Source organism: Hibiscus syriacus, unplaced genomic scaffold (genome assembly GCF_006381635.1).
Source record: "Hibiscus syriacus cultivar Baekdansim isolate YM2019G1 unplaced genomic scaffold, ASM638163v2 tig00002237_pilon, whole genome shotgun sequence".
Taxonomy (NCBI): Eukaryota; Viridiplantae; Streptophyta; class Magnoliopsida; order Malvales; family Malvaceae; genus Hibiscus; species Hibiscus syriacus.
Window position 1 is genome coordinate 5,470,713 of NW_024061918.1, and position 25,195 is coordinate 5,495,907.

General features: G+C 33.6%; 1 protein-coding gene and 1 pseudogene across 1 annotated transcript in view; one reads left to right on the plus strand and one right to left on the minus strand.

Moving 5' to 3' along the window:
* The window catches only part of LOC120140332 (protein disulfide-isomerase 5-3-like), a 34,257-nt gene extending 12,655 nt beyond the window's left edge, over positions 1-21,602 (plus strand). Inside the window, exons 4-14 of the mRNA XM_039155319.1 lie at positions 4,670-4,681; positions 7,032-7,089; positions 7,468-7,508; positions 7,598-7,672; positions 7,950-8,006; positions 19,983-20,049; positions 20,130-20,264; positions 20,619-20,840; positions 21,066-21,227; positions 21,332-21,409; positions 21,501-21,602. Of these exons, the coding sequence (XP_039011250.1) occupies positions 4,670-4,681; positions 7,032-7,089; positions 7,468-7,508; positions 7,598-7,672; positions 7,950-8,006; positions 19,983-20,049; positions 20,130-20,264; positions 20,619-20,840; positions 21,066-21,227; positions 21,332-21,409; positions 21,501-21,578 (985 nt within the window). The 3' untranslated portion in view covers positions 21,579-21,602. The remainder of the gene's footprint in view (positions 1-4,669; positions 4,682-7,031; positions 7,090-7,467; positions 7,509-7,597; positions 7,673-7,949; positions 8,007-19,982; positions 20,050-20,129; positions 20,265-20,618; positions 20,841-21,065; positions 21,228-21,331; positions 21,410-21,500) is intronic.
* LOC120142415 lies at positions 2,663-22,751 on the minus strand (annotated as a pseudogene).
* Between the last annotated feature and the right edge of the window lie 2,444 nt (positions 22,752-25,195).

The window sequence follows — 25,195 nt, forward strand, 5'->3', positions numbered from 1 at the left end:
TTTAAAATGATTATGACTTTGATTTGGACAAATTGGTGATTTTAGATTAATTGGAATTAAATTGAAAATAAGTCTCCATCGACCTTTGGGTTAGGTAGGTCGAAAACCTAAAAACGTCTTTTAAAAACAATTTTAAGAAAAATCATTTTTAAGACATAAATAGTATGCGTTTACCAAAGATTTGATTAAAACGAGTTCGGGAGTCGGTTACACGTGGGGAAGAGGTAGCACCCCCACAGCGCCCAGAATTGGTAATGTATCTCTTACACATCGTCGTAAATGGTGGAAATGATGAATCGAATATAAAGTTAACCTATGATCAGTTTATTGAGATTTAATTAATTTGCTTCAAATTAGTTTTTAAAGAAAATCCTTTTACACGATATGAAATCTTAAAATTCGCAATTCTCCGTTAGGAAAGCTATTTCAACTATTTCTTATTCGTAAAAGAATATTCTACCTTCGACTATGTAAAAAATGTGAATTGAATATAAATTGACAATAAACATTTACGTAAAATAAATTAAATTGTTATTTAAAGAAACATGCATCGCGTTGTTTGATTTAAAATACGAGATGAATTAATTAACAAAATAAAGTTGATTTATTTCAAGTTCTATTAGTTCGAACGTCGTATTAGATTGTACTACTTCGATCAAGTGATACTTTTCACGCCCGTTCTACAAATACATGTTCTTGAAATATTCAGATAATATTTAAATAAAGAAATACAATGGAAATAAATAGGAATAAAAGTATTCGAAATAAAATATTTACAACAAATAGAGTTAAGCATATTTTTTTACATATGATATAAATGAATACATAACATATAAAACGTACATACATAAATAATTGACATATAAGCAAATTAATATTACAAACCGAAATAAAATGACCAAAAAATAAGTATTTGAAATTATAAGGACCAAAATAATAAAAACATAAACTCAAAGGATCAAAATAGTACAAACAGGAATTTAAAGGACTAAAATGGTAAAAACAGAAACTTAAAGGGCTAAAATAATAAAAATAGAAACTTAAGGGTCTAAATAGCAAATACATATATTTAAAGGACTAAAATAACAAAAATAGACACTTAAGGGAATAGCAAAAACAGAAAATTAAACGACCAAAATAGCACAAACATAAATTTAAAGGATTAAAATAGCTCAAACAGAAACCTAAAGGACTTAACCAGTAAATACAACAAACCAGAACCAAAACTAAAAATATTAAGTAATATAGGTACTGAAAATGGAAATAACCCATAAATTATGATAAAGGACCAAAATAAAATGAAAGTAAACATACATACTAAATTTAATATTTAACCCAAAATACAAAACAGTGACAAAAAAACTACACTTAAAATAATATGGCCAAATCAGAAGAAATAATATTTAGTGAGGACCGAACATGAAAATATACCCAAAACAAATAATATTATAAAACACAGTGGCTAAAATAGAACATATGTAAAATAAAAAGATCAAACATGATAATAATCCATTTCATTTCATGACGAAATAACATATTACAAAAAATGAAAAGGCTAAAATTGTAATATGCCCAAAAATCGTGAAAACACAGGAGTGGGGGTTTCGATCAGCATATTTAAGCCCCAAAATGGGTTTTCTTCTCTCCATTCCCACATTTGTCATAACTTAAAAAACAGAGGGAGAGAGAGAGAGTTTTAAACTCTCTCAACTCCCTCATCAGGGAAGGGAAAAGCCTCCGCCGCCGGTGGTGTCTCACGATGGAGCATGGCGGCCCAAGGTGGTCGGAGTGAGCAAAACACTCCCAAAATGCTCATCTCTTCACCCTCTACTCCAATCTAAAGTCACATATCCCAAAACGCTTCTCTCTTCACCCTCTATTCCAATCTAAAGTCATATATCCCAAAACCCAAACCAAAAACCCTAGATCTAGGATTTACCTCACGGAAAAATGAGATTCCGGCATGAACTCCGAACCAAGGTAAAACTCTTTCCCTCTGTTTTTGCTTCTTTTTGGTGTTTTTGGTTTATCTTTGAGTTGTATACTAGGTTCGAATGGGTTCCCTTTGGTTTTTCTTTTTATTTTTTGATCTCTATCCCCTTTTTCCTCGTTTTTTTCTCTGGTTTCTTTTTATTCTCACCCCGAATGGTTCTCCCTTTGTTGCATGTTGATTTTAATCCGTTCTTTTTTTGGTGAGATGAAGTCTATGAATAGGATTTGATTTCTCTGATTTGGGTGAATAAAGTTCGGATTTTTTGGGATTATAGGGTATTTTAAAATGGGGTTTTCTTATATGGGTTGCTTTTCTCTGATTTGAGTGATATTAAGCACTATTCGGAGTACGTTGATGACGTCGGTGGCTCAAAAGTGTTCGGCGACGGCTCACGCGCACAGGGAGAGGGTCGGTGGAGCTTACGCGCCGATCTAGGGAAGCTTAAATGTTGAAGGCGGTGATTGGTTGCTTTAGGGTTTTGAAACCCTAGCTTAGACGAGTCAAGTGTCGGGCCGGTTCGGGCTTCGGGTCGGGTCTGGATCGATTCGAGTTTTGGGTGCTAGGTTTGCTGCTGGAGCTTGTAATTAGGTCTTGGGGACTTGTAATTTGGGTTGGTTGGGTGGATGTATTGGGCTTCAAATTAAGCCTACAAAAGATGTAAATTAATTAAAATAATAATAATAATAATAATAAATATAATATAATATTTTTGTAGACTCGAACAAAAATTAGTGTCTACAACCAGCTAAGGAGGTCGCTGCATTGGATCCAACCTAAGGAAGGGTAGATTAAAGCTAATGCCGGTGGTGCCTTGAGAAGGAACGATTCTATGGCGGCTGCTGGAGGTTTACTTTGAGATTCGACTGGTAATTGGATCCACGACTTCACTCGAAGTCTAGGAAGGTGCTCGGTTCTTACTGCAGAGATATAGGCTGTTCACGATATACTTTCTATTGCTTGGAGGTTGGGCTATCGTCGAATAGAAATAGAGACGGATAACCTAGAAGTTGTGAGGATTTGGAATAATTCTTCGGATGCGTTGGCCTGAAGTTCCCATGTTGCTGCTCTACATGAATTACGGGATAAAGAATGGATTACGGAGATGCACCACGTCAAGCGCAAACAATACGGTGCTGCTGACCTTCTAGCTGTGTGGAGTCGGGGTCAACCTGTTGGAAGAACGGAGCTGCTGGAACCGTCGAGAGACTTTCTGCCTGTTCTGCACGAAGATATGGTTGAAGCTTGTTAGCTTTTGTTTTCCACTGTATTAGCAAAAAAAATAGTTTATTATATTCATTCTAGATTTACATATACTATTTCCATTTGACGAAAACTTTTAGATAATGTAGTGAGGGAAATGATTAGAGTATCGAGAAAATTATTTGTAAATATAATGCGTAAGAAGACGAATGGAAGACATGTTATTTTTAAAAAGATGTATGAAAGATATATTGTTTTTTTTATGTGGCATGCAATTGAAACATCAAATCTAATAGAGTACACTTTAAAAATATCAATTGATTCAAGTATCTTCCTAAATAAAGTAGGTAATATATGTGTTTTCCTATCGATATTGTAACAAACACTTCATCTTAACAAATAATTCTCCTAACATCTTAAGTAAACAAATCTTTTTCCCCAAAACATTATCCAAAATAAAACTACCTACTTAGTTTATATAAAGTCTTTACTTAAATTAGTATCATATAATAAATTAGAGAAATTAATATAATCCTTAAAAGTTTATAAGTTTCTAAAAGTTTATTAGTCTTTTAATCCCTAAATAAAATAGCCCACTTTATAGATCAATTTTTTTTATTGTCCTTACAGTTCCAGGTTTCGCCGCTATTAGTTTATGAATGTAATTATTTGAATTAATAATTAAGGTAAATTATACTTTAGTATTCTAAATGTAAATTTTGTTTTAGTTTAATCATCCAACTATTCTTTTTTCAAATCTTACCTAATATTACGTTTTTGTTATATTTTAGTCACACACTTTTAAAATATTAATAGAATTGGTGATGTTGTATTTTAAAAAAAAAAAATCAATAATGACATGTCATTATCTTACGGTGACATGTTAATATCACTGTTAATTTTTTAACGGTGAGTGATCAAAATGAAATTAAAAAATAACTTTAAGTCTGATTTTGATGACAAAAAATAATTAAATGACCAAAACAGAATAAAAGTGATAGCTAAAATATTAAAACGTGTTGTTATAACAACTATTTGGATAAAGTATATAAATAGTCCTCAAACTTTTAAGGCACTTACATTTTGGTCACCCATCTTTTGAAACTTACAATACAACCATCAAATTTTTAGTCTAACCATCAAATTATTAGTCCGTGTTCAGTAAAATCCCACCATTATATTCCGTTAGTTTTTGATGACATGACACTTAACTTCAGTCAACCCCTTCTTCTTATTCTTCTCCAAACACTGCTCAAACAAGATTGGTTCATTTTCCCATAATATTAGCAGAGCCAGTTTTCCTAGAGGCTTCATTTTCGGAACAGCCTCTTCTTTCCAGATTGGTTCTAACTCCAAGTTATCAGTTTAGAACAAGTACAAGCTCTGGCTGTGGACATGGGGGATAATAGCTCATCCTAATCGCTTGTTGCTCTTCCTCAAACAACACTCTCGTATCACCAGGGTCCATGCCTAGAGCTTTTGCCATGAGTTCCAATAGTTTCATGGTAGACCTTTTAGTTCTAAAGAGTAAGCTTTGGGGTTTCTCTGCAATAAATTTATCCCAACAATCTAAAAGATACTACTCCATGGAATTGAACTTAACAGATGGAGATTAAAAAAAACCTAAAGCCGAGTGCGAGATTAGAGAGCAAGTGTGGTTTTCTCAAACAAGTTGGAAGGGTGACCATGTAGAATCGATCTCCCCAATTAAGTTTCTGTTCTTCAGAAAAAACAAAGCCCTGCCCGAATCCTTCAATCTCATCTGGTCTTTGCCAAAACTTTTTCTTCTGTTCAATTGGAAGATTGAAAATCTCTTGGACTTGTATCTTCATTTTCTCCAGCAATGAAGTACTCACTCCTGCAACGAAATTCCATCATTTTTTAATCTCAAACCCCAAAATTTAAGTCTATATTTTGAGCAAAAGAGAAAACACATACATGGAAGAAATCTTTAATGAAACTATAATCTTGAAACATATATTTAATTTCTATGAATTTGATTTTTTTCAGGGAAAAAAGATTACAAGGCTGCAAATGATACAGAGAGTGAAGGAAATAGCAGGAAAAAAATATGAAATACAAAAGCGACAAAATTCCTAAATATATAGGGCACTTAATGCCCCGGTTGTTGCCCCTGCTATCCCTTTGATCCGTCGAGCACCTAACGCCGAGTTACAGTGACAACACCAGTGCCTTGCAAGCTGACCACCCTCCATCATCTTCTTGGGCTTCTAGTCATCACATCCACCATATAGCCTGCAAAAAAAATAACAATCAAAGGAGGGAACAGAAAAATTAGAAAAAACAGAAAGGAGAAAAAGGCCTCTCAGCTAAAATCAATCAAACCCCTCATAATCCACGGCCTTTCACCCATTTACCACCATCATCGTCACAAATCATAACCATCGTCCAAAAATTTTTAATCCCCTAAGGCTTCTATCCCTTCACTGTCGGTGAAAAACAACACTAAACACCAACTAATCCCTCACCCTCTCCTCCATCACTGAAAACTAAACAAAAAAGAACCACCAATAAAGATCGAGCACAGAAGAAGAGATTTGGAAACCACAAAAATCCATTAAGGAAAAAAACGAAAAGCAACAACCATAGGAGGAAGAGATTTCTAGGGAGGAAAAAAGGGAAAAGAAAAGGGTTTTACCTTTCATCGATAGTCGGACCCGAAGATCGCCAGATAAGTACCTTCTTCCATAGATCTAAGATCTACGCTTTAGATTTAAGGAAAAGGTAGTTTGTTTTTGGGTTGGGAGTTTAATGGAAAACATTTTTGGAGTTTTGTATGTGCTTCGGCCACGGTAAGCGGCCGTTATCGGTCTCGATGAACGTTGGCCCTATTACCGACGATGAGATGAGAGCAATGAGAGTAGGGGTGTAAAAAGCTATCCGTCCAGTAAAATTCACTTAAATAGTTAAAATTATTTTTGATATGTGATATGACGATTTGAAACATATTCAAGTCGAGATTGATGTTGATCTGAACTCGAGTTGGATTTAGAAATTGTAGATCCGAACTCGACATGAGAAAGACCTAAACCTGAATTGAACCAAAAATATGATATTCGAACCTGACTTGTATCCGATTGATATGAATTCGAATCCGAGATTGATCTAAAAAATAACTAGTATTACTAGACATGTTTTCAACATGACTTGTATTCAACATGACCTGTAAATGATCTGATTTGTTATTGACCTTATCTACCTAACTTATATATTATCATTGGTGAAATATAATATTTTAATAAAATTGTGAGATTTTGAATTTATAATAAATCATAATAATTAATTGGATTAATTTTCAAATGTTATAATAAAATATTAATTATAGTAATTAAATTAATAAATATACTTAATATATTAATTATAATTATTAATATGCTTTATATTTAATATTTATATTTATATACTTTAATACTTTATATTTAATACTTATATTATATAGTTTAATACTTTATATTATATACATTAGTACTTATGTAGTTATGTATTTTATATTTAATACTTGTATTTATATACTTTAATACTTATATCCAAACATTTTATTATTTTATATTATATATATATATTATACATGTATATAAAGTACCAAATTGAATAAACATGAAATTGGAAATAAAAATTTAAATAAATTAAACAACACGCATTGATGAGGAATGAAATTTAATTAATTATAAAATGTGAAGATGATATTAATATAAAAAATGAACTAAATTATGTACATTTAAAAAGTTGGTGAACACAGTTTGAAAAGAAATTTTTATGTGATTTACATTTAGAAAGTTGGTAATTGCCAATTTTGATGAAACCTCTATTTTTTCAGGTATCCTATTTTAGTTGTCAATTTTTATGTTCCTTGGTGCTACTGGAGTACTCGCCTGGTAATCTACTATTAGCATGTGTGATCTTTTGTCTTGCAGATTCATGCTGAAATCAGTCTTTAATTCTCAGCTATGTAAAGTGGTCATTATACACACCTTGTGTTATACTGATATTGTTTCCAAATTTCCTATTAGTAGTAATCAATTTTTATGACTTATGTACTTCATTTATATTTTAATAACCTTTTTTCTTTTGAACTGTTGAACATTTTAGTAACTCTCTAATATACTCTGTGATGTGATATTTTCTGTAGTAGGACCCTAGTTTGTGAGGCTGTCTTCCTTGAAGAAAATGCATGTTTGTTTACTTATTCTGAAAAACAGACCTAGGAATAATTATATCATTGCCTCCTCACCTTGTTACTTTTTGCGCGTCAGAAACCGTCATGGGAGAAAACTGCCAGCATAATAAAGGAGAGGTCTGAGCATACATCAATTCTCCTCTACAGAAAAGATTTATAAACAGTTTCTTGATTTGGCATGACTTTGGCACCCTTGCTTCTTACAGATATGATCCAGAATCAGATGGGCGTATTCTTTTGGCCAAGGTTGATTGCACTGTAGAAGCTGACTTGTGTAAGAGGTATTTCTTTTTTTGATGTTTTTTCAAATGAATGCTATCTTGTTTGAGAATATGATTATGTCATTATTTGACCTCTTAACTCCATGTGTTTCGATCTTTTTGATGTTGCAGATTCATCAATATTTATCACTTCATACATTTAAATGTGTTTTCTTTATAGAATTGTTTTTCAAATGTTGCATCTTTTTCATAACTTTGCTGCAAATTTAATCTTCTCTCTTTTATGCTTTCTTCCTTTTCTAGTTTATTATACTCACTTGTTATGTTCTTCATATAGGCACCATATTCAAGGGTATCCATCCATTCGTATTTTTCGTAAAGGCAGTGATCTGAGGTAGAAGGAATTATTTCATCTGTTCTTTGAATCTTCCTCACTCTGCCTTTTCTTTATGTTGCTTGTTACTTAACAATAGTATATTCCAATATGTTAAGCTCATTTATGTACTATGTTTACAGGAATATGTTTAACCCTCCACTTCTGTTTGACCATCAGATAGAGGGTTTTTACTTTCTTCTAGGCTAATTAGTGCTGCTGGAACTTATGTATATGTGCAATGCAGATTCACCTTGTTCTTGCATGTTGTCGACACTGTTTTCCGCCCGGGCGGGAAAAACTTAGTACGACTTGGGGTTTTCTTTGAAAAGGTTTTGAAATGTTTTAGAGTCGCCATCGACCTTTTGGGTTAGGTAGGTCGAATACCTAAAAAATTTCTTTTAAAAGAGTTTTTAAGAAAAACGTCATTTTAAAAGATACACTGATCCACGTGTAACCAGAAATTCATTTTTAAGCAATAATAAGGGTTCGGGGGTCAATTACGTGTGGGGAATGATAAGCACCCCCACAACGCCCATAATTGGTACCCCATCGATTATAAATTGTCTCTAATAGTGAAAATCTAAGAATTTTAATATAAATTTAAGTTACGATCCTATTATTCTAGATTCAACCATACAATTTTTATTTACTGAAAAATTCTAAGGAGAAATAGAAAATATTCTAATATTTCCAATTGAAGAGAAAATAATCCCTAAAATATTGTAGGACGAATATTTCTCTTTCTAACTGAAATAAAAAGAATATAATAATTTCTCCCAAGAACTCAATATTAAAATAATGTGATTCAACCAAATTGAATAAAACTAGAATAGGCATATTCAAAAGTTTTAGGTTTTTCTAAATAGAATATTTATTTATTTATTTTAAAACATCAGAATAGGACATCTAGTTACTTTAAGATTGTCCCTTCTTAATATTTTAAAATAAATAAATACTACCCTTAATCCAATTATGAAATCGATTAAGTTATGCTTATGAAGCTTTCATACATATTCCAAATATCTAGATCTATATGCACAAACAAATTTTCATGGCAAAAATTATAAATTAAAAATACTAATTAGGAACAAATAAATGAAAATTAAAGCAAAGATAAAAATTAAATGCTATTCAATGATAGAAATAAAATTGGACTAAATTAACAAGTGCATGCTTTAAAACATAAATATTACGTTAAATAAGCAAACAAAATATAATTATTAAAATGAACATTACAAATTTTAAAGTTCTAAATAATAAAGATTAAATAATAAATACAAAAATGAACATTACAAATGTAAATAAAGAAATTAAAGTACTTAAGTTAAAAAAACATAAAATTGTACATTCACCTAAATTATAAATAATAAAATATAAAAATATGCATCACTTAAAATACATACTACAAATTTTACATGCCAAATATAATGTATAATACATTACACCACAACTCGGGACTAAAATAGAATATTACAAATTATATGCCAAATGAGAAATAAAAAAAAGTGACTAAAATAAATAAATTACAAATATCACATCCAAATCATAATATAATAAAAACAAAATCCAAGCAGTGACTAAAATGAATAAATATAAAAAAACAGTGACTAAATTCAAAAGTTAATAAAATTAATATGCATATTCAAAATAAATAACAAAATAAATTACCATAGTGCGATAGAAGCTAAACTATGAGGAGCTTAAGGATGCTTTTACCCTGATAATGACCAAAATGCAAGATATGCTGGAATAGGGAGGACCTGGAATGCGATTTGACCCTGAAACAAATGAACAAAACAGAAAACCCCTAGAAATAGGGGACCTGATACGTGGTTTAACCATTTTCCATACAAACATAATATTTTCCTCATGTTTCACGTGAAACTGCCAAGAACTTACAAAGCCTCCCAAAACTCAGCTCGGTCGTCGCTTGCCGGCCCTCACACGTCGACCACCGAGCCGGTGACCGACATACACCCACCGCCGACCTCGATCGAGGTCGTAGGAGGACCGACCACCCTTGAATGACCGAAAAAAAAACTCCCTGTTGTCCTCCTCTCTCACTCTTTCTCCTCTCTATTCGGCGGCCGAGAGGGCTCAAAAACGAGCCCCAACGACGACCACCACCTTGGCCACTCAACGAAAAAGACCCGAACTCCGACCAACGTCCGAACCGACCGAAGCAAACCACCCAAGGGTCTAAGTGACCCAAACTATTCTCGTTTCTCATTTCTTTCGATCAAGGCCCGACCAAGGACCCTCCCTACGCTTACCTACGGCCACCAACAGCCGGAACTCCCTCGTCGGCCGCCGCTCAACGGTAGCCACTCTCCCTGCAACTCATGAACCCCTGAAACCGAAGCAAAAACCAAGTGAGAAAGCTAAAAAAGAAAGGAAAAGGAAAAGAAATATTGGAGAGAAAAAAGAGTCAAAGCAAACTGTCTTTCATTCCCTCTTTTTCGGGGAAATGCTGTTTGATTTTACAAGGGTGGTTGGGGTATTAATAACCTCAACCACTACATTTTAATATTGTTTTTTTACACATAATAAAATAATATTGAAAAAATGGTGTTTACAGCTGCCCCTCTTTGCTCATTACTGTGGAACAGGAATAGAGCAAAGATAATAAGCACCATTTTTTATCTATACTAAATTACTAAAATCTTGAACTTCAATTTCTTCTGATCGGACGAATTCTTCTCATTATGAACTCTTCGTTGATGATGTCACTCCACTTTCTTCTGTGATGGAATCACCAAGGTTGAACAAGTTCTTCTCATTATGAACTTCTTCTCCCTCGCCGGATGAGTTCTTCTCATTATGAACTCTCAACTGGAAATGTTGATCCACCTCCTTCTGTGATGATTGAGCCAAGGTGATGCTAATCCAACTCCTTATGTGAGGGACTGGTGAAATGATTATGCTGATCCAACTCCTTATGTGATGGACGAGCAAAAGTCGGTGATGTTCCAATTCCTTATGCGATGGAAACAAGCTAAAGTTGAACAAATTCTTCTCATTATGAACTTCTTCTCCTTCCTCGGATGAGTTCTTCTCATTATGAACTCTCCACTGGAAATGTTGATCCCCCTCCTTCTGTGATGATTGATCTAAGGTAATGTTGATCCATCTCCTTATGTGAGGGACTAGCTAAATGATTATGCTGATCCAACTCCTTATGTGATGGACGAGCAAAAGTCGGTGTTGTTCCAACTCCTTATACGATGAAAGCAAGCTAAAGTTCTTCTCATTATGAACTTCTTTTCCCTTATCGGATGAGTTATTCTCATTATGAAATATCCACTGGAAAGGTTGATCCCTCGAGTGAGGTGTTGCTGATTCAACTCCATATGTGACGAATCGAGCTAAGGTTGAACAAGATCTTCTCATTATGAACTTGTTCTCCCTCTATCGGATGAGTTCTTCTCATTATGAACTCTCCACTGGAAATGTTGATCCCTCGAGTGAGGTGTTACTGATTCAACTCCATATGTGATGAATTGAGTTAAGGTTGAACAAGTTCTTCTCATTATGAACTTCTTCCCCTTCATCGGATGAGTTCTTCTCATTATGAACTCTCCATTGGAAATGTTGTTCCCTCGAGTGAGGTGTTGCTGATTCAACTCCATATGTGATGAATCGAGCTAAGGTTGAACAAGTTCTTCTCATTATGAACTTCTTCTCCCTCATCGGATGAGTTCTTCTCATTATGAACTCTCCATTGGAAGTGTTGATTGGTTTTCCCTCTCTTTGAAGAGTTTTAAACCTGCAAAAGATTATCATATGTCAGTAATAATGGTGTTTGAAGTACCTGAAGGTATTGACCCAAAGGTCCTCGGATTTTGCTGAGATCCATTTCTTTCAATGGTGAAAACTATGGATTGATTCTTTGCTGAAGTCGTGAAATGAAATCTTTGTTAGCTCTTTGAAATACTTAATGTTGCAAATTGATGTGTTTTTGTCTTTGTTGGGTCCATCCTGGAAACGAAACTGCTCATTCTCATTGAAGTGTCCTAGAAAAGTCAAGTTGGAAGAAAGACATAATTGAAAATGCTTCTAGGGAAAAATCTTAAGAAATACTCATGTGATATCCCAGAAAAACGGTCCTAAGAATGACTCAAAAAAAGTAATCCTAAGAAGGACAAAATAGTTTTTCAAAATAAACTTTACATGAATCCTCGTGAGAGGGAAATCAAAATTTATCATGTGTATGAAATGATGAAATGTATAATGCAAAGATGCTAGTCATGTATGAATGATGGTTTTCTTGATCTGTTGGAAATGGTTGCGAGAGCAGTCTTCATTGCTAGATCAATCTTCATTCTTTTCCTGGTTTGATTGCCTTCTTTATCTACCGCACCTGAGTGTATTCTTTCGAATCTTGACTTGTGAATGGGCGCATCTTTCTCCAGTAAATTTTTCTCTTTTGATAAATTTAACTTCTTCAAAAAATATTCATTTACAGTTATCAAGAAACCCCTAAAATTAGGCTTAGCTTCTTTCAAAAATTCAAAAAAAAATCAAAAAACCCCTGAAAACCAGGCTTAATTTCTTTGAAAATTCATTTGAAAACATCAAGAAACCCCTAAAAATTAGGCTTAATTTCTTTGAATGTTCATTTAAGAAAAATCAAGAAACTTCCGAAAATCAGACTTAGCTCCTAAAAACACATTAGCTGGGTAACATGCCCTACTTCAAAAATGATGATTATTCTGTGTATTGGTTTCCTCAATTCTTGAGGTTCTGCCACTATTAATGTAATTCCCTCCATTTGAGGCTTGAATTCTGACTTTTCTTTTATTTCTTTCTTGGAAAATCTGTAAGAATTATTTATGTATATATGAATGCACTTAAATGAATCTAAATGTAATGTATGACTTTCTTGTATGCAAAAATGTTAATTATTCTTCTTCTCGCTCCAAAGTGGAGATCTCAGTATTCCCTTACTTTGATCACCTTGAATGAATTTTGCCTCAATGGCAATTTATCAGCTTAAGCTTGCATCTTCTGATGAGTAATTTGACTACCTTGTGCAATCGTGTCATTCTGTCTTCTATCTTTGGTTTCTTCGTTACAGTCTTAGAAGAAGTGATCTCCTGTAGTCAGGCATACGATCTTGATACCTTTTTCTGGCTCTAATTCAATGGTTCTATCAGAAACAGTGAGATAAGCTCTTCTTGTCCTCATATTCTGCCCTTGGCACTCCCAAACGGCGAAGCTCATTCACAAATGTATGTTTGATTTGAATCATGTATCTTAGCGAGATCTGGTTTTGGTAATACCCTAATGTGGGTACTTATGGCTCTCTTCATGCCAAAGTCTTAATCTCGGATGGTCTTGCTCTTGTATCGCCAAACAGTAATGTTATCGAATAACTTGAGGGATGATGCCACAATTATATGGACATTTAGGAAATGGTCAATTCTTCTAACAGAAATGTCTTGAATCTTTGCTATGAACTGAGATATGTGCCCCTTTTAGACTAAGGCGATCATCCGATTCTTGATGGATTACCGACCATGTCACAAAGAAGTGTTAGACATTCTATCCTTCAGTCTTTCTGATCTCTCAAACTATGTGAAATGTCTTTATTACTCTTACATCGTTTGTTCTTTTCTCTGATTGAGGCAGAATGAAACTCACCAGCTTCAATGACCTTTTTCACTTGAGATTGTCATGTTTGAAAATGTTTTTCTCCTTTATTTTATTTTAGAAATATGAAAAAAAAATTGTTGAATAAATTTAAAAAATGTTGTCATTTTCTTCAGGCTCACAATCAAAACAAATTGTAAAACAATAGTTCATTGAATATCAAATAAATCAACTTTTCTTTTAATCATTCAAAAATTATATACATTTGAAAAGGGTAAAGATTAATGTTGATATAAAGCTTAGGCTGACTTGGGTAGGTAATGTGTTTCAAGTTGGCTTCTTGCTTCCTTAATTCTGGTGTTCATTGATATGATGAAGCAATCGTCATGCTTCTCTTATGGAAATGTTCACTGGTTCTCAGCCCTCATGCGCGTCTTTGGACTGTGCAATGCATTATCAATAGATGTATAAGATCGTCTTATGTGCAGTAGTTGACAATCTTCATATTCGAGCCGCCTTTTTAGGTTTTCAACTCGAATTCTCCTTTGGTTTCAAGACGTAATCTAAAATTTTACGTCTTGAACCCTCCTTTTATTTTTTTTCCTATCATGCATTAAAGATTTTAGAAAACTATTTTTTTACAAATAAAATTAACCCTGAGGGGCGGAATGAAATCTGAAGATAGTCTCTCCACTTAAAAATCCATGTATGATTAGAAGGGACTTTTCAGACACGTAACGTAGGCTAAGGCTCACGGTTATGAAAGAAAAGGATAAATAGGCCCAAACAAGTGTTTAAGGGTTATCGAACCAAGGATCAATTCGTTCTGTAATCTTCAATATTGCTCGGCCTGATTTGAATCTGCTCATCCGTCTTTTATTCTATTTTCTTTTGGCGTTCTCTAATCTTCTGGCGAATTGATTCTAAATCTTTGAACCGCCCATCTTGAAGTGTTGGATCTGTCTATTTCTTTTTTTTAATATTTTTTTTCCTTTTCTTCTATTTTTTCTCTTTCTTTTTTCTATTTTTCTGTTTTTTTTATGTGTTTCTCTTTTTTTTCTCTTTCTTTTTTTCTCTTTCTTTGTTTGTGTTTTTTTATATATCTTTTCTTTTTCTCTCTATGTTGTCAATTCGATTTGATCTTCGAGCGCTTCGTATTTGGTCCACCTTGTAATATCTTGTTATTTCTTCCTATGACTCGCCTCTGTAGCGAAATCTAGATTGATGATCTTCACACATGCGAGCAGATGTCCTTCATCTTTACCCCCCAGTGTGGAGGGTGATCCTTGGTTAGGGTTGGATCAGAAGAAACAATATTATAGGCTCAAAAGGGGACAACAAGGGGTATATATATACATATAAAAGGATAAATGAAACAAAGCCATTCATCATCTCATACATGGAAGTCTTTGTAAACGAGGTATCCCCAGGGGGGACGAGTATTCAAGATTAATTTTATTTACATGAAAAATGTAATTAATGCATGATAGAATTATTTCAATGATACCATTTATTTTTTCCTTCTTCCATTTGCCCCTGGTATGCCCCAATTATTCTAATCCTCATTCAAAAAACTTGATCTGCAACACTCCATCTTGTCTTTCTTCTTGCAGAAATGGTTCTCGTATATGCAGACATCTTGTACTTTATACCTCCCGATTTTATTGAAAATGGGAAATGAATGGTGGTTCTGTGTATAGGAAGGGAAATGTGTGACTTTAAAGTCGTAATTCTGAAAAATGTAATGTCATAAAAAGATTATTTATGTCTGGGAAGGTAAAAGTACCAGTTTTTGCGCCTTAGGGGATAAGGACATGACTTTATTGTTTCAAAGGGAAGTGATATCAAAGTTTGGTCTTTTGGGAGTAAATGTGTGTTATTTCGGGTAAGGAACTCATCAATGGTTATTTCGGCTTTGGATGGGGTATGGAAGGTCTAATCTTGCCCATTGTCAAAGATCTAAAATTAATGAAGTAGTAAAAGAACCTTTAATTCATTCGATATTCAAAGAACTACAAGATTAAAACTTTATTATTGCTCATAACCTTAGAAAACGACGTAAGTTCAATTATCAAAAATGTATATTAAGGAAAGAACAAAAACACGTTCAAACAGGACAAGGCCAGGGCAACAAGGTTTCATGATGGGTGGAAGAATTTCCTGGTAACTGGCCCCAGAATGTCTCATTACGAGTTAAAGGTTAATACCCTTGGGTCAAACAAAATCTGGGCCTTGCTTCTCCATGCCCCACGGATCTCAATGATATGCCTCAAACTTCAGAAAGCTCTAACATCACGTCTTTTAGCTCTCAATTATTTTCTAAATACGAAGGGGTGACTTCAATTTGCCTAAAAAGATACAACGAGTTACTCCCAGGATCCGTGATAATGAACGTTGATATGCAATATATATCATGCAATGTACGATGTATGGATGCTAATGTAAATATGTGAAGATGCACATGCAAATGAAAATATACAAAAATGGGAATGCAAAAATACAAAATGTAAATGCAACAAAGGAATTGACCCCAAAGTAATTGTCATAAAACAACTTCCAAAGAACACACAATGTCTTAATACAATGAGGCAGATGGAAACTACAAATCACGTCATATTGCTCGACTTCTTCAATTTTGATCGAGAATGCAAGGAAACAATCTTCTTTTATCCTTGGCTTGATGGAAAATTCCAACGCTTCGACTTCTTTTCCAGAAATGCATTTGTTGAGCGACCATATGCGACTGACATCATCCACTGTCTCATGTTGGCTGTCGTTGTTGCCTGATGACTTCAATCATATTTTTTACTTGTATCAACATCATCGTAGCACCCTTGAAAAGCTTATTTTACTGTATCATTTGAGCTTCATGTATTCCAGCTTGATGTACCTCTTCAGTTGTTTCCTGGAACACCCTTCTGGACCATTTATGCATTTTTACATTTCTATTATACCTCTTCGAGTGACATTGTCGTATTGAAAACCTTCTAATGTGACTATTAACTCGGGAGTCAATACCCTCTATGTTATGATATATATGAAACATGTGTTAATTCCAAGGTAATTATCCTAGAAAAACTTTCAAAGAACACACAACGTCTCCATATGTCAAAGTAGATAAAAATATTTACCCCTTCGTGTGACGTTGTTATTTTAAAAGCCTTCTAACTTTGATAAATAGCTCGGGTATTAACAACATGTTTATGCACAAATAAAGAAACAATACAAGGAAAAGATGTTAGTAAAAATAATAATCAAAGAGAGAAAATGTATGTTAGTGAAATATGAAAAGATTAAATTCAACTAGTAAATAAACCATAAAATACAATGAATAAAACACAGAAGGGGAAATAAAACCCTAACCGCATAATTTCTAGTTCACATGCAATTATAAAAATAAATAAATAAAAATAAAAAACAAAGGTTAGAGTTCATTTCTCCTTTGCGTACACTAATTTGGGTACCTATGGACGAGTTTCGACATTGTCTTAAATCGGGTGGGTTTCTACGGTTTATTATATGTAGGGTTTCAGTTCTAAGAGTAAAAGTACTCGAATTGTCCTTGTCGGTGCCCCCTTGGGCGAGCCAGACCCTCAATCCTCACCCATTATAGGCTTAAGCAGATCGAGTTCAATTCGAGGGGGCACATTTTCCTATGCCTGACATGGAGAATAAATTCTCAAGAAGACATAGGACATATGAACCCCGGAAGCTAATTGCTAGGTCTGACACGGAGAATAAATTCTCACGAAGACGTCGCTTTCACTCCCACTTAAAAGGAAGAGCTCGGGTATAGAGCTTATGTTATGCAATGCAAGTGTCGTGTGTGAGGAGAAATTATCAAACCTTTGACAAACAACCACACAAAAATGAACTAAAGCGAATTTGAGACTTTAACATCTGAAAATCAATCAAATACAAATATTAATATACAATGATAAAAAAAATAATAAAAGAATTGAAAGAAATAAAAATAATCGTAAATTAAATAAAATCGAATTCTCAATTTACAACTATAGAGACAATATATAATCGATTTAGGGCTTGATCCACAACGTCCCCAGCAGAGTCGCCAAGCTGTCGACACTGTTTTCCGCCCGGGCGGGGAAAAACTTAGTACGACTTGGGGTTTTCTTTGAAAAGGTTTTGAAATGTTTTAGAGTCGCCATCGACCTTTTGGGTTAGGTAGGTCGAATACCTAAAAAATTTCTTTTAAAAGAGTTTTTAAGAAAAACGTCATTTTAAAAGATACACTGATCCACGTGTAACCAGAAATTCATTTTTAAGCAATGATAAGGGTTCGGGGTCAATTACGTGTGGGGAAGGATAAGCACCCCCACAACGCCCATAATTGGTACCCCATCGATTATAAATTGTCTCTAATAGTGAAAATCTAAGAATTTAAATATAAATTTAAGTTACGATCCTATTATTCCAGATTCAACCATACAATTTTTATTTACTGAAAAATTCTAAGGAGAAATAGAAAATATTCTAATATTTCCAATTGAAGAGAAAATAATCCCTAAAATATTGTAGGACGAATATTTCTCTTTCTAACTGAAATAAAAAGAATATAATAATTTCTCCCAAGAACTCAATATTAAAATAATGTGATTCAACCAAATTGAATAAAACTAGAATAGGCATATTCAAAAGTTTTAGGTTTTTCTAAATAGAATATTTATTTATTTATTTTAAAATATCAGAATAGGACATCTAGTTACTTTAAGATCGTCCCTTCTTAATATTTTAAAATAAATAAATACTACCCTTAATCCAATTATGAAATCGATTAAGTTATGCTTATGAAGCTTTCATACATATTCCAAATATCTAGATCTATATGCACAAAAAAATTTTCATGGAAAAAATTATAAATTAAAAATACTAATTAGGAACAAATAAATGAAAATTAAAGCAAAGATAAAAATTAAATGCTATTCAATGATGGAAATAAAATTGGACTAAATTAACAAGTGCATACTTTAAAACATAAATATTACGTTAAATAAGCAAACAAAATATAATTATTAAAATGAACATTACAAAATTTAAAGTTCTAAATAATAAAGATTAAATAATAAATACAAAAATGAACATTACAAATGTAAATAAAGAAATTAAAGTACTTAAGTTAAAAAAACATAAAATTGTACATTCACCTAAATTATAAATAATAAAATATAAAAATATGCATCACTTAAAATACACACTACAAATTTTACATGCCAAATATAATGTATAATACATTACACCACAACTCGGGACTAAAATAGAATATTACAAATTATATGCCAAATGAGAAATAAAAAAAAGTGACTAAAATAAATAAATTACAAATATCACATCCAAATCATAATATAATAAAAACAAAATCCAAGCAGTGACTAAAATGAATAAATATAAAAAAACAGTGACTAAATTCAAAAGTTAATAAAATTAATATGCATATTCAAAATAAATAACAAAATAAATTACCATAGTGCGATAGAAGCTAAACTATGAGGAGCTTAAGGATGCTTTTACCCTGATAATGACCAAAATGCAAGATATGCTGGAATAAGGAGGACCTGGAATGCGATTTGACCCTGAAACAAATGAACAAAATAGAAAACCCCTAGAAATAGGGGACCTGATACGTGGTTTAACCATTTTCCATACAAACATAATATTTTCCTCATGTTTCACGTGAAACTGCCAAGAACTTACAAAGCCTCCCAAAACTCACCTCGGTCGTCGCTTACCGGCCCTCACACGTCGACCACCGAGCCGGTGACCGACATACACCCACCGCCGACCTCGATCGAGGTCATAGGAGGACCGACCACCCTTGAATGACCGAAAAAAAAACTCCCCGTTGTCCTCCTCTCTCACTCTTTCTCCTCTCTATTCGGCGGCCGAGAGGGCTCAAAAACGAGCCCCAACGACGACCACCACCTTGGCCACTCAACGAAAAAGACCCGAACTCCGACCAACGTCCGAACCGGCCGAAGCAAACCACCCAAGGGTCTAAGTGACCCAAACTATTCTCGTTTCTCATTTCTTTCGATCAAGGCCCGACCAAGGACCCTCCCTACGCTTACCTACGGCCACCAACAGCCGGAACTCCCTCGTCGGCCGCCGCTCAACGGTAGCCACTCTCCCTGCAACTCATGAACCCCTGAAACCGAAGCAAAAACCAAGTGAGAAAGCCAAAAAAGAAAGGAAAAGGAAAAGAAATATTGGAGAGAAAAAAGAGTCAAAGCAAACTGTCTTTCATTCCCTCTTTTTCGGGGAAATGCTGTTTGATTTTACAAGGGTGGTTGGGGTATTAATAACCTCAACCACTACATTTTAATATTGTTTTTTTACACATAATAAAATAATATTGAAAAAATGGTGTTTACACATGTGTTTCAGGGAGGATCATGGACATCATGAACATGAATCTTATTATGGAGATCGTGATACGGAAACTCTGGTTAAGGTACACAACTATGCAAGTTTTGAAATGGCTATTTAACTTTACATATCAGTTATACATGACCTAATGCTAATGTCTTCTAGGCGATGGAAGATTTGGCTGCTTCTGTCCCACAGGAGAATCAAAGGCTGGCTTTAGAGGATAAATCCAATCTAACTAAACTACCAGCACCATTGACTGGAGGATGCAGAATTGAAGGATACGTGCGTGTAAATAAGGTAATTCGTATGATACTAAGACTGTCCTTCAGATTTATTTACTTGTAATTATTTTGTTCAATCATTTATGTTTATCATTGAGATAAATGAGTTGTATAAATGTAGTTATATCCTATGTTATTCAGACTCTGGAGTGAGTGTTGGATATGGTATGTGTTTGACATGGGTATCGTTAGATTTTTCTAACCTTTTCCATGTTTTCGGAGGATCTTTGGAGATTATCCCCATATCCTTTCATCAAAATTAAGAGTTGGAGCAACATAGGTTATAAGATACCTTTGATCTTAAAGTTTTCCAATTCAGAACTGTTATTCTTCATATACCTTAACGTATTAAGCGACTTGCACTTTGCAGGTTCCTGGCAACCTTATCATCTCTGCTCGTTCACGCATCCATTCTTTTGATTCTTCTAAAATGAACATGTCTCATGTCATAAGCCATCTTTCGTTTGGTAAAACAATTTCGCCTTGGTTACTGAGTGACGCAAAGCGATTAATGCCTCATCTTGGTAGAAGCCATGACAGGTTGAATGGTCAGTCATTTATTAATCATCGGGAATTAGATGAAAATTTTATTGTAAGTTCTTTTATACGATCCTTTCTGTTCAATTGCTCATTTTACCTCTTACGTGCATTTTTTTGTCCATGGACATTTATACTCATCTTTTCAAAGCAATCGAGTAAGATATGTGTCGATCTTAGTCGAGAGTAAAGAATATTCCGTTCTAAGAAATGATTGTAACTAATTCCTGATAATTTGTGATGCGAGTACCGTCTATTCTAAGTACCTTGTATTTTTCAGGTGGAGCATTACCTTCAAATAGTCAAAACAGAGGTGGTCACAAGAAAATCATCTCGGCAGCATAAGTTGATACAGGAATACGAGTACACCGCACACAGTAGTCTATCACAGAGCATTTACATACCTGTTGTGAAATTTCATTTCAAGTTATCTCCAATGCAGGTAATTCTCTGCTTAATTATTTTTCTTAAGTTTTTACCTTACATTCTCCTTGTTTTTCATTAGGTCAATGGATTTTCGTTTTTCTTTTTTCGTTTTGTACTCAGGTTTTGATAACGGAAGACCCAAAATCGTTTTCTCACTTCCTCACTAATGTGTGCGCTATAATAGGAGGTGTTTTCACGGTTAGTATCTTACTGCCTTATCTTTGTTTTTTTCCTTCCAAAATCAGGCATTTATAAAACCGTATAATTGTTGTTGTTTCAACTGCTGCAGGTAGCTGGGATTTTGGATTCAATATTCCACAATACAATTAGGCTGATGAAAAAGGTAGAAATAGGCAAAAACTTTTGATAGAGAAAACAAGGAAATGTTATTTCCTCTAATTTTACATATAAAAACGAAAGCCAAGAAATTTATTTCTCAATCCATCTAAAATCCATTTATTTATGTGTTTACAAACAAGCACCAAGCTTTATACCACTTATTCCTTTAGGGTTCTAACAATCAATTATCAAGAAAATAAACACCAGCCAAGGAAAATCAAACAAATTCAAGAGAAAAAAATAATAACAAAGGAAGCATTCCAATTCATGATTGGAATTCTCCCTCTTACAACCCTAAAACAAGAGTTGAAGCCACAAACAAAGCTCCCATAGTGGAACCAGTAACACTCATCAACGCCAAAGATGTTGCATCATTTTTTGTTGGATTAGATTCTTCACCCAGTGCCAGTGTCGGCTTATTCTCGGCATTCCCAACTGGAGGAGACTCGCTGGAAGCTGGCGGAGATGGCAGCTCGGTTGAACCCAATGGAGGAGGAGAACGGTTTCTCTGATCAGCCATGACAACCACAACTAACTTCTCGTTCTTTACACAGTTGTCTTTGTTTCCGCTGATGAAATAGTAAGGACCTGAATGACCCAATGAGAAAACAGTGTGGCCATCGGTATATTTGGTAGTTGGTGATTCTGTATTGCAGTTTTCGTAGGCCTCCCTCGTGACATTAAGCACGGAATCATCGTTTGATGAGTAGCTAAACACTGAAATATCATCATACACATCTATAACGTCAAAAACAAAATTATATATACACATTTATATCGACGCACTAGTAACACTAATAAAAATGAATTTTTGACTCGATTAATTTTGATTGAGTATTGCAGAGTTTCACTATGGGAATAAACTCCCAACTCGGTTTACTCTATTCACAATGTCCTGACCTTCCTATATTAATCATGTATATGTGGTAGGTACTGCTATCTTTGGAGATGAATCCAAGTAATATCTTAAACTTACCAAGTGAATCTCCAATCTGAAATCTTTTCTTTTCAGCCCATTGATTGTAGTTTTCAGCGTTGGAGAAATGGTGAAGACCCCAATTCACTTGGAATTCTCTTGATAACCCTTTTGAATCATCATCTGCATGAAACAAAAGAGCTCCAATCCTAAAAACACTTTGCTTTGATATCTGAAAATGGAGTCGGCCATTGAAAACCAAGACCAGGGTTTTCTTTAACCACAATAGCTGAAAACTTTGAATTGCAACAATTGGTGCCAGGACCAGGGTTTTTGTAGGCAACTAGCATGGAGAAGCCTAGGATAAATTGAACTAGGCACCCTCGATTTATGACTCACTTTTTATATTATTCTTCAAATTTCAAAATATTTTAATTGAATCCTACAAGTATTTGTATCATATTAATCAAGTCATTTCGTTCAAGGATAGAATGGGAAGGGGGCTGAGGGCATTCGTCCCCTTGAAAAATTTATATTATCATATATTTTAGATATCGTCTTTAAATTTTCTATTGATAATCTATTTTTACACCCGTAGAATTTTATAAGTTTTCTCCCCTCTAAAATTTTAGAAATTCACCCGTCATAACATAAAATCACACATTTGTCCATGCTTATGTTAACCTAATTGTGAGATTGGACGTTAAAAGCTAGCTCAAATATAAATGGATTATATTTAAAATACATGGAATAGATTATAATACAAGCTTACATATCACATAGATATCTCCTAAATTTTAATGACACTATCTATTTCCTTAGTATGTCCAATCCAATCTGTCTATGCAATATATATACACGGTTTTCTTATTTTAAATTTGCTCCACTCATATCTGAACCGACATAGTAACTTGATTGATACGATATAGATACTTTGGTGTTTTAATTAGATTCTTTTTATGTTTGGGGGGACCATTCTGCAATATATGCTATGCTTTGATGATGTCTAGTAAAACTAACACAGCTCTAAAAACGGTGGCATACAAGCTTTCGTTTCTTTCCTCTTCTTTTTGCTTTTGGATTTCTTGGTTTATGGTGCAAAGTATAAATCTTCAACTTCTTAAAGTTTATTTGAATTATTTTTGTATTTAATTTATGCTTTGCTTGATCATAAACAAGAATATTCATGTCTTTCCTTTGGGTTAAAGTTAGGAATGTAAATGTGATGAGATAGATAGTGAGTTATTTGAGTCTCAATAAATACTCGACTCGAGTTCTTAACGAGCCGAAACGAGTTACTTGAAACTCGACTTGAAAAACTCACGAACCACTTGAAAATACAATAAAATATTAAAATTTTATATTTAAAAAAATAAATTATTAATAATATTAACATTTATGAGTTGATTTTTTTCAAAAAAATAAAATAAAATTTTCATATATTTAAGGTTCGAGTTCGAGTTTGACTTTTAATTGAAATAAAGTTAAGATTTTTTTTTTCATTTTGAGCTTTTACGAGCTTCAATTAATGGTTTCGAATTTAAGTCGAGCTTAAAAATTTTAGGCTCACTAGTTTTAAGTCGAATCGAACTCTATTTTAGAGTTTTTAAATCCAATCGATCTCAGTAATACTCAAGCTCTACTCGACTCGTTAACTGCCCTAGTTAAAGTTACGCCATTGAAATTCTGAATACATTTATTTTACATTCACATATAAAAAAATGCCATTGCGAAGATACTTATCGCTATTGTAATTATTCACTGTAAATATTAACAATGAATAATCGACAAGACAAAAGTCAAAAACAAAATCTAACAGTATATGATTTTGTATGGGACTATTAACACTTTAATCGGATAATAATTTTTAAATATTAATTAATACAATTCTTTAAATAATTTAATATTATTTGTATTGAAAAATAGAATCGATTGTCTTATAATCTTCGTTAGTAAAACTAAATGAGTTACGATGATTACATACAATTCACGTCTTTTAATTTGAGTGAACAGTGGCAGCCTTTGTTAGATGGTCATAAGTTGGTATGAAAGTTCTCTCTTTTTAGAAGAAGAAAAATGGATGTGGGATGTTGGATATCAATCTTTTCTTTTGATCTTGATCGAAAAATTTTATAGTGACTTTTAAGATTAATATAAGATATAAGTCCATAATAATTATCTACATGCTAAAATGATAAATATGTTTATTTGATGTGATAGTCTGTTGATTGATTCTAACAAATTATACGAGACCTGCTAGAGATCATATCAAAGAATTTTTTGTTTCCTAAATGCTATAATACTTTGGGTGCGCCGTTTTTGGAGATGTTCTTTCGGTGTCACCACAATCTTTCATTGCGAGAAATTTTATTTTAAAGGTCTTGACGTGACGTGCATAGTAGATGAGATTGAAGGTTATTTGAGACACTCTTTTAACTTATATTTACCTTTTTAGTACCTGTTAGGTATGGCTCATAAATATACCAGTAAAAAGGACAGGAGATGGAGCAAAGTGAACATCAACTGTCCTTACAAAGAAAGTCTCGTTGTGGGGTTAAAATTATGTGGGTTGGGGGTGCGGGGGCGTAGCCCCGCGGTACGGTACAGGGTTAATTTTGTAATTATGTACCAGGGTTTTCTATTATAAATAGAGATGTAACCTAGACCTAAAATATCATTGAATAAAATTCTAGCGCCGCCTAGGCACCGAGGATGTAAGCACATTGCCG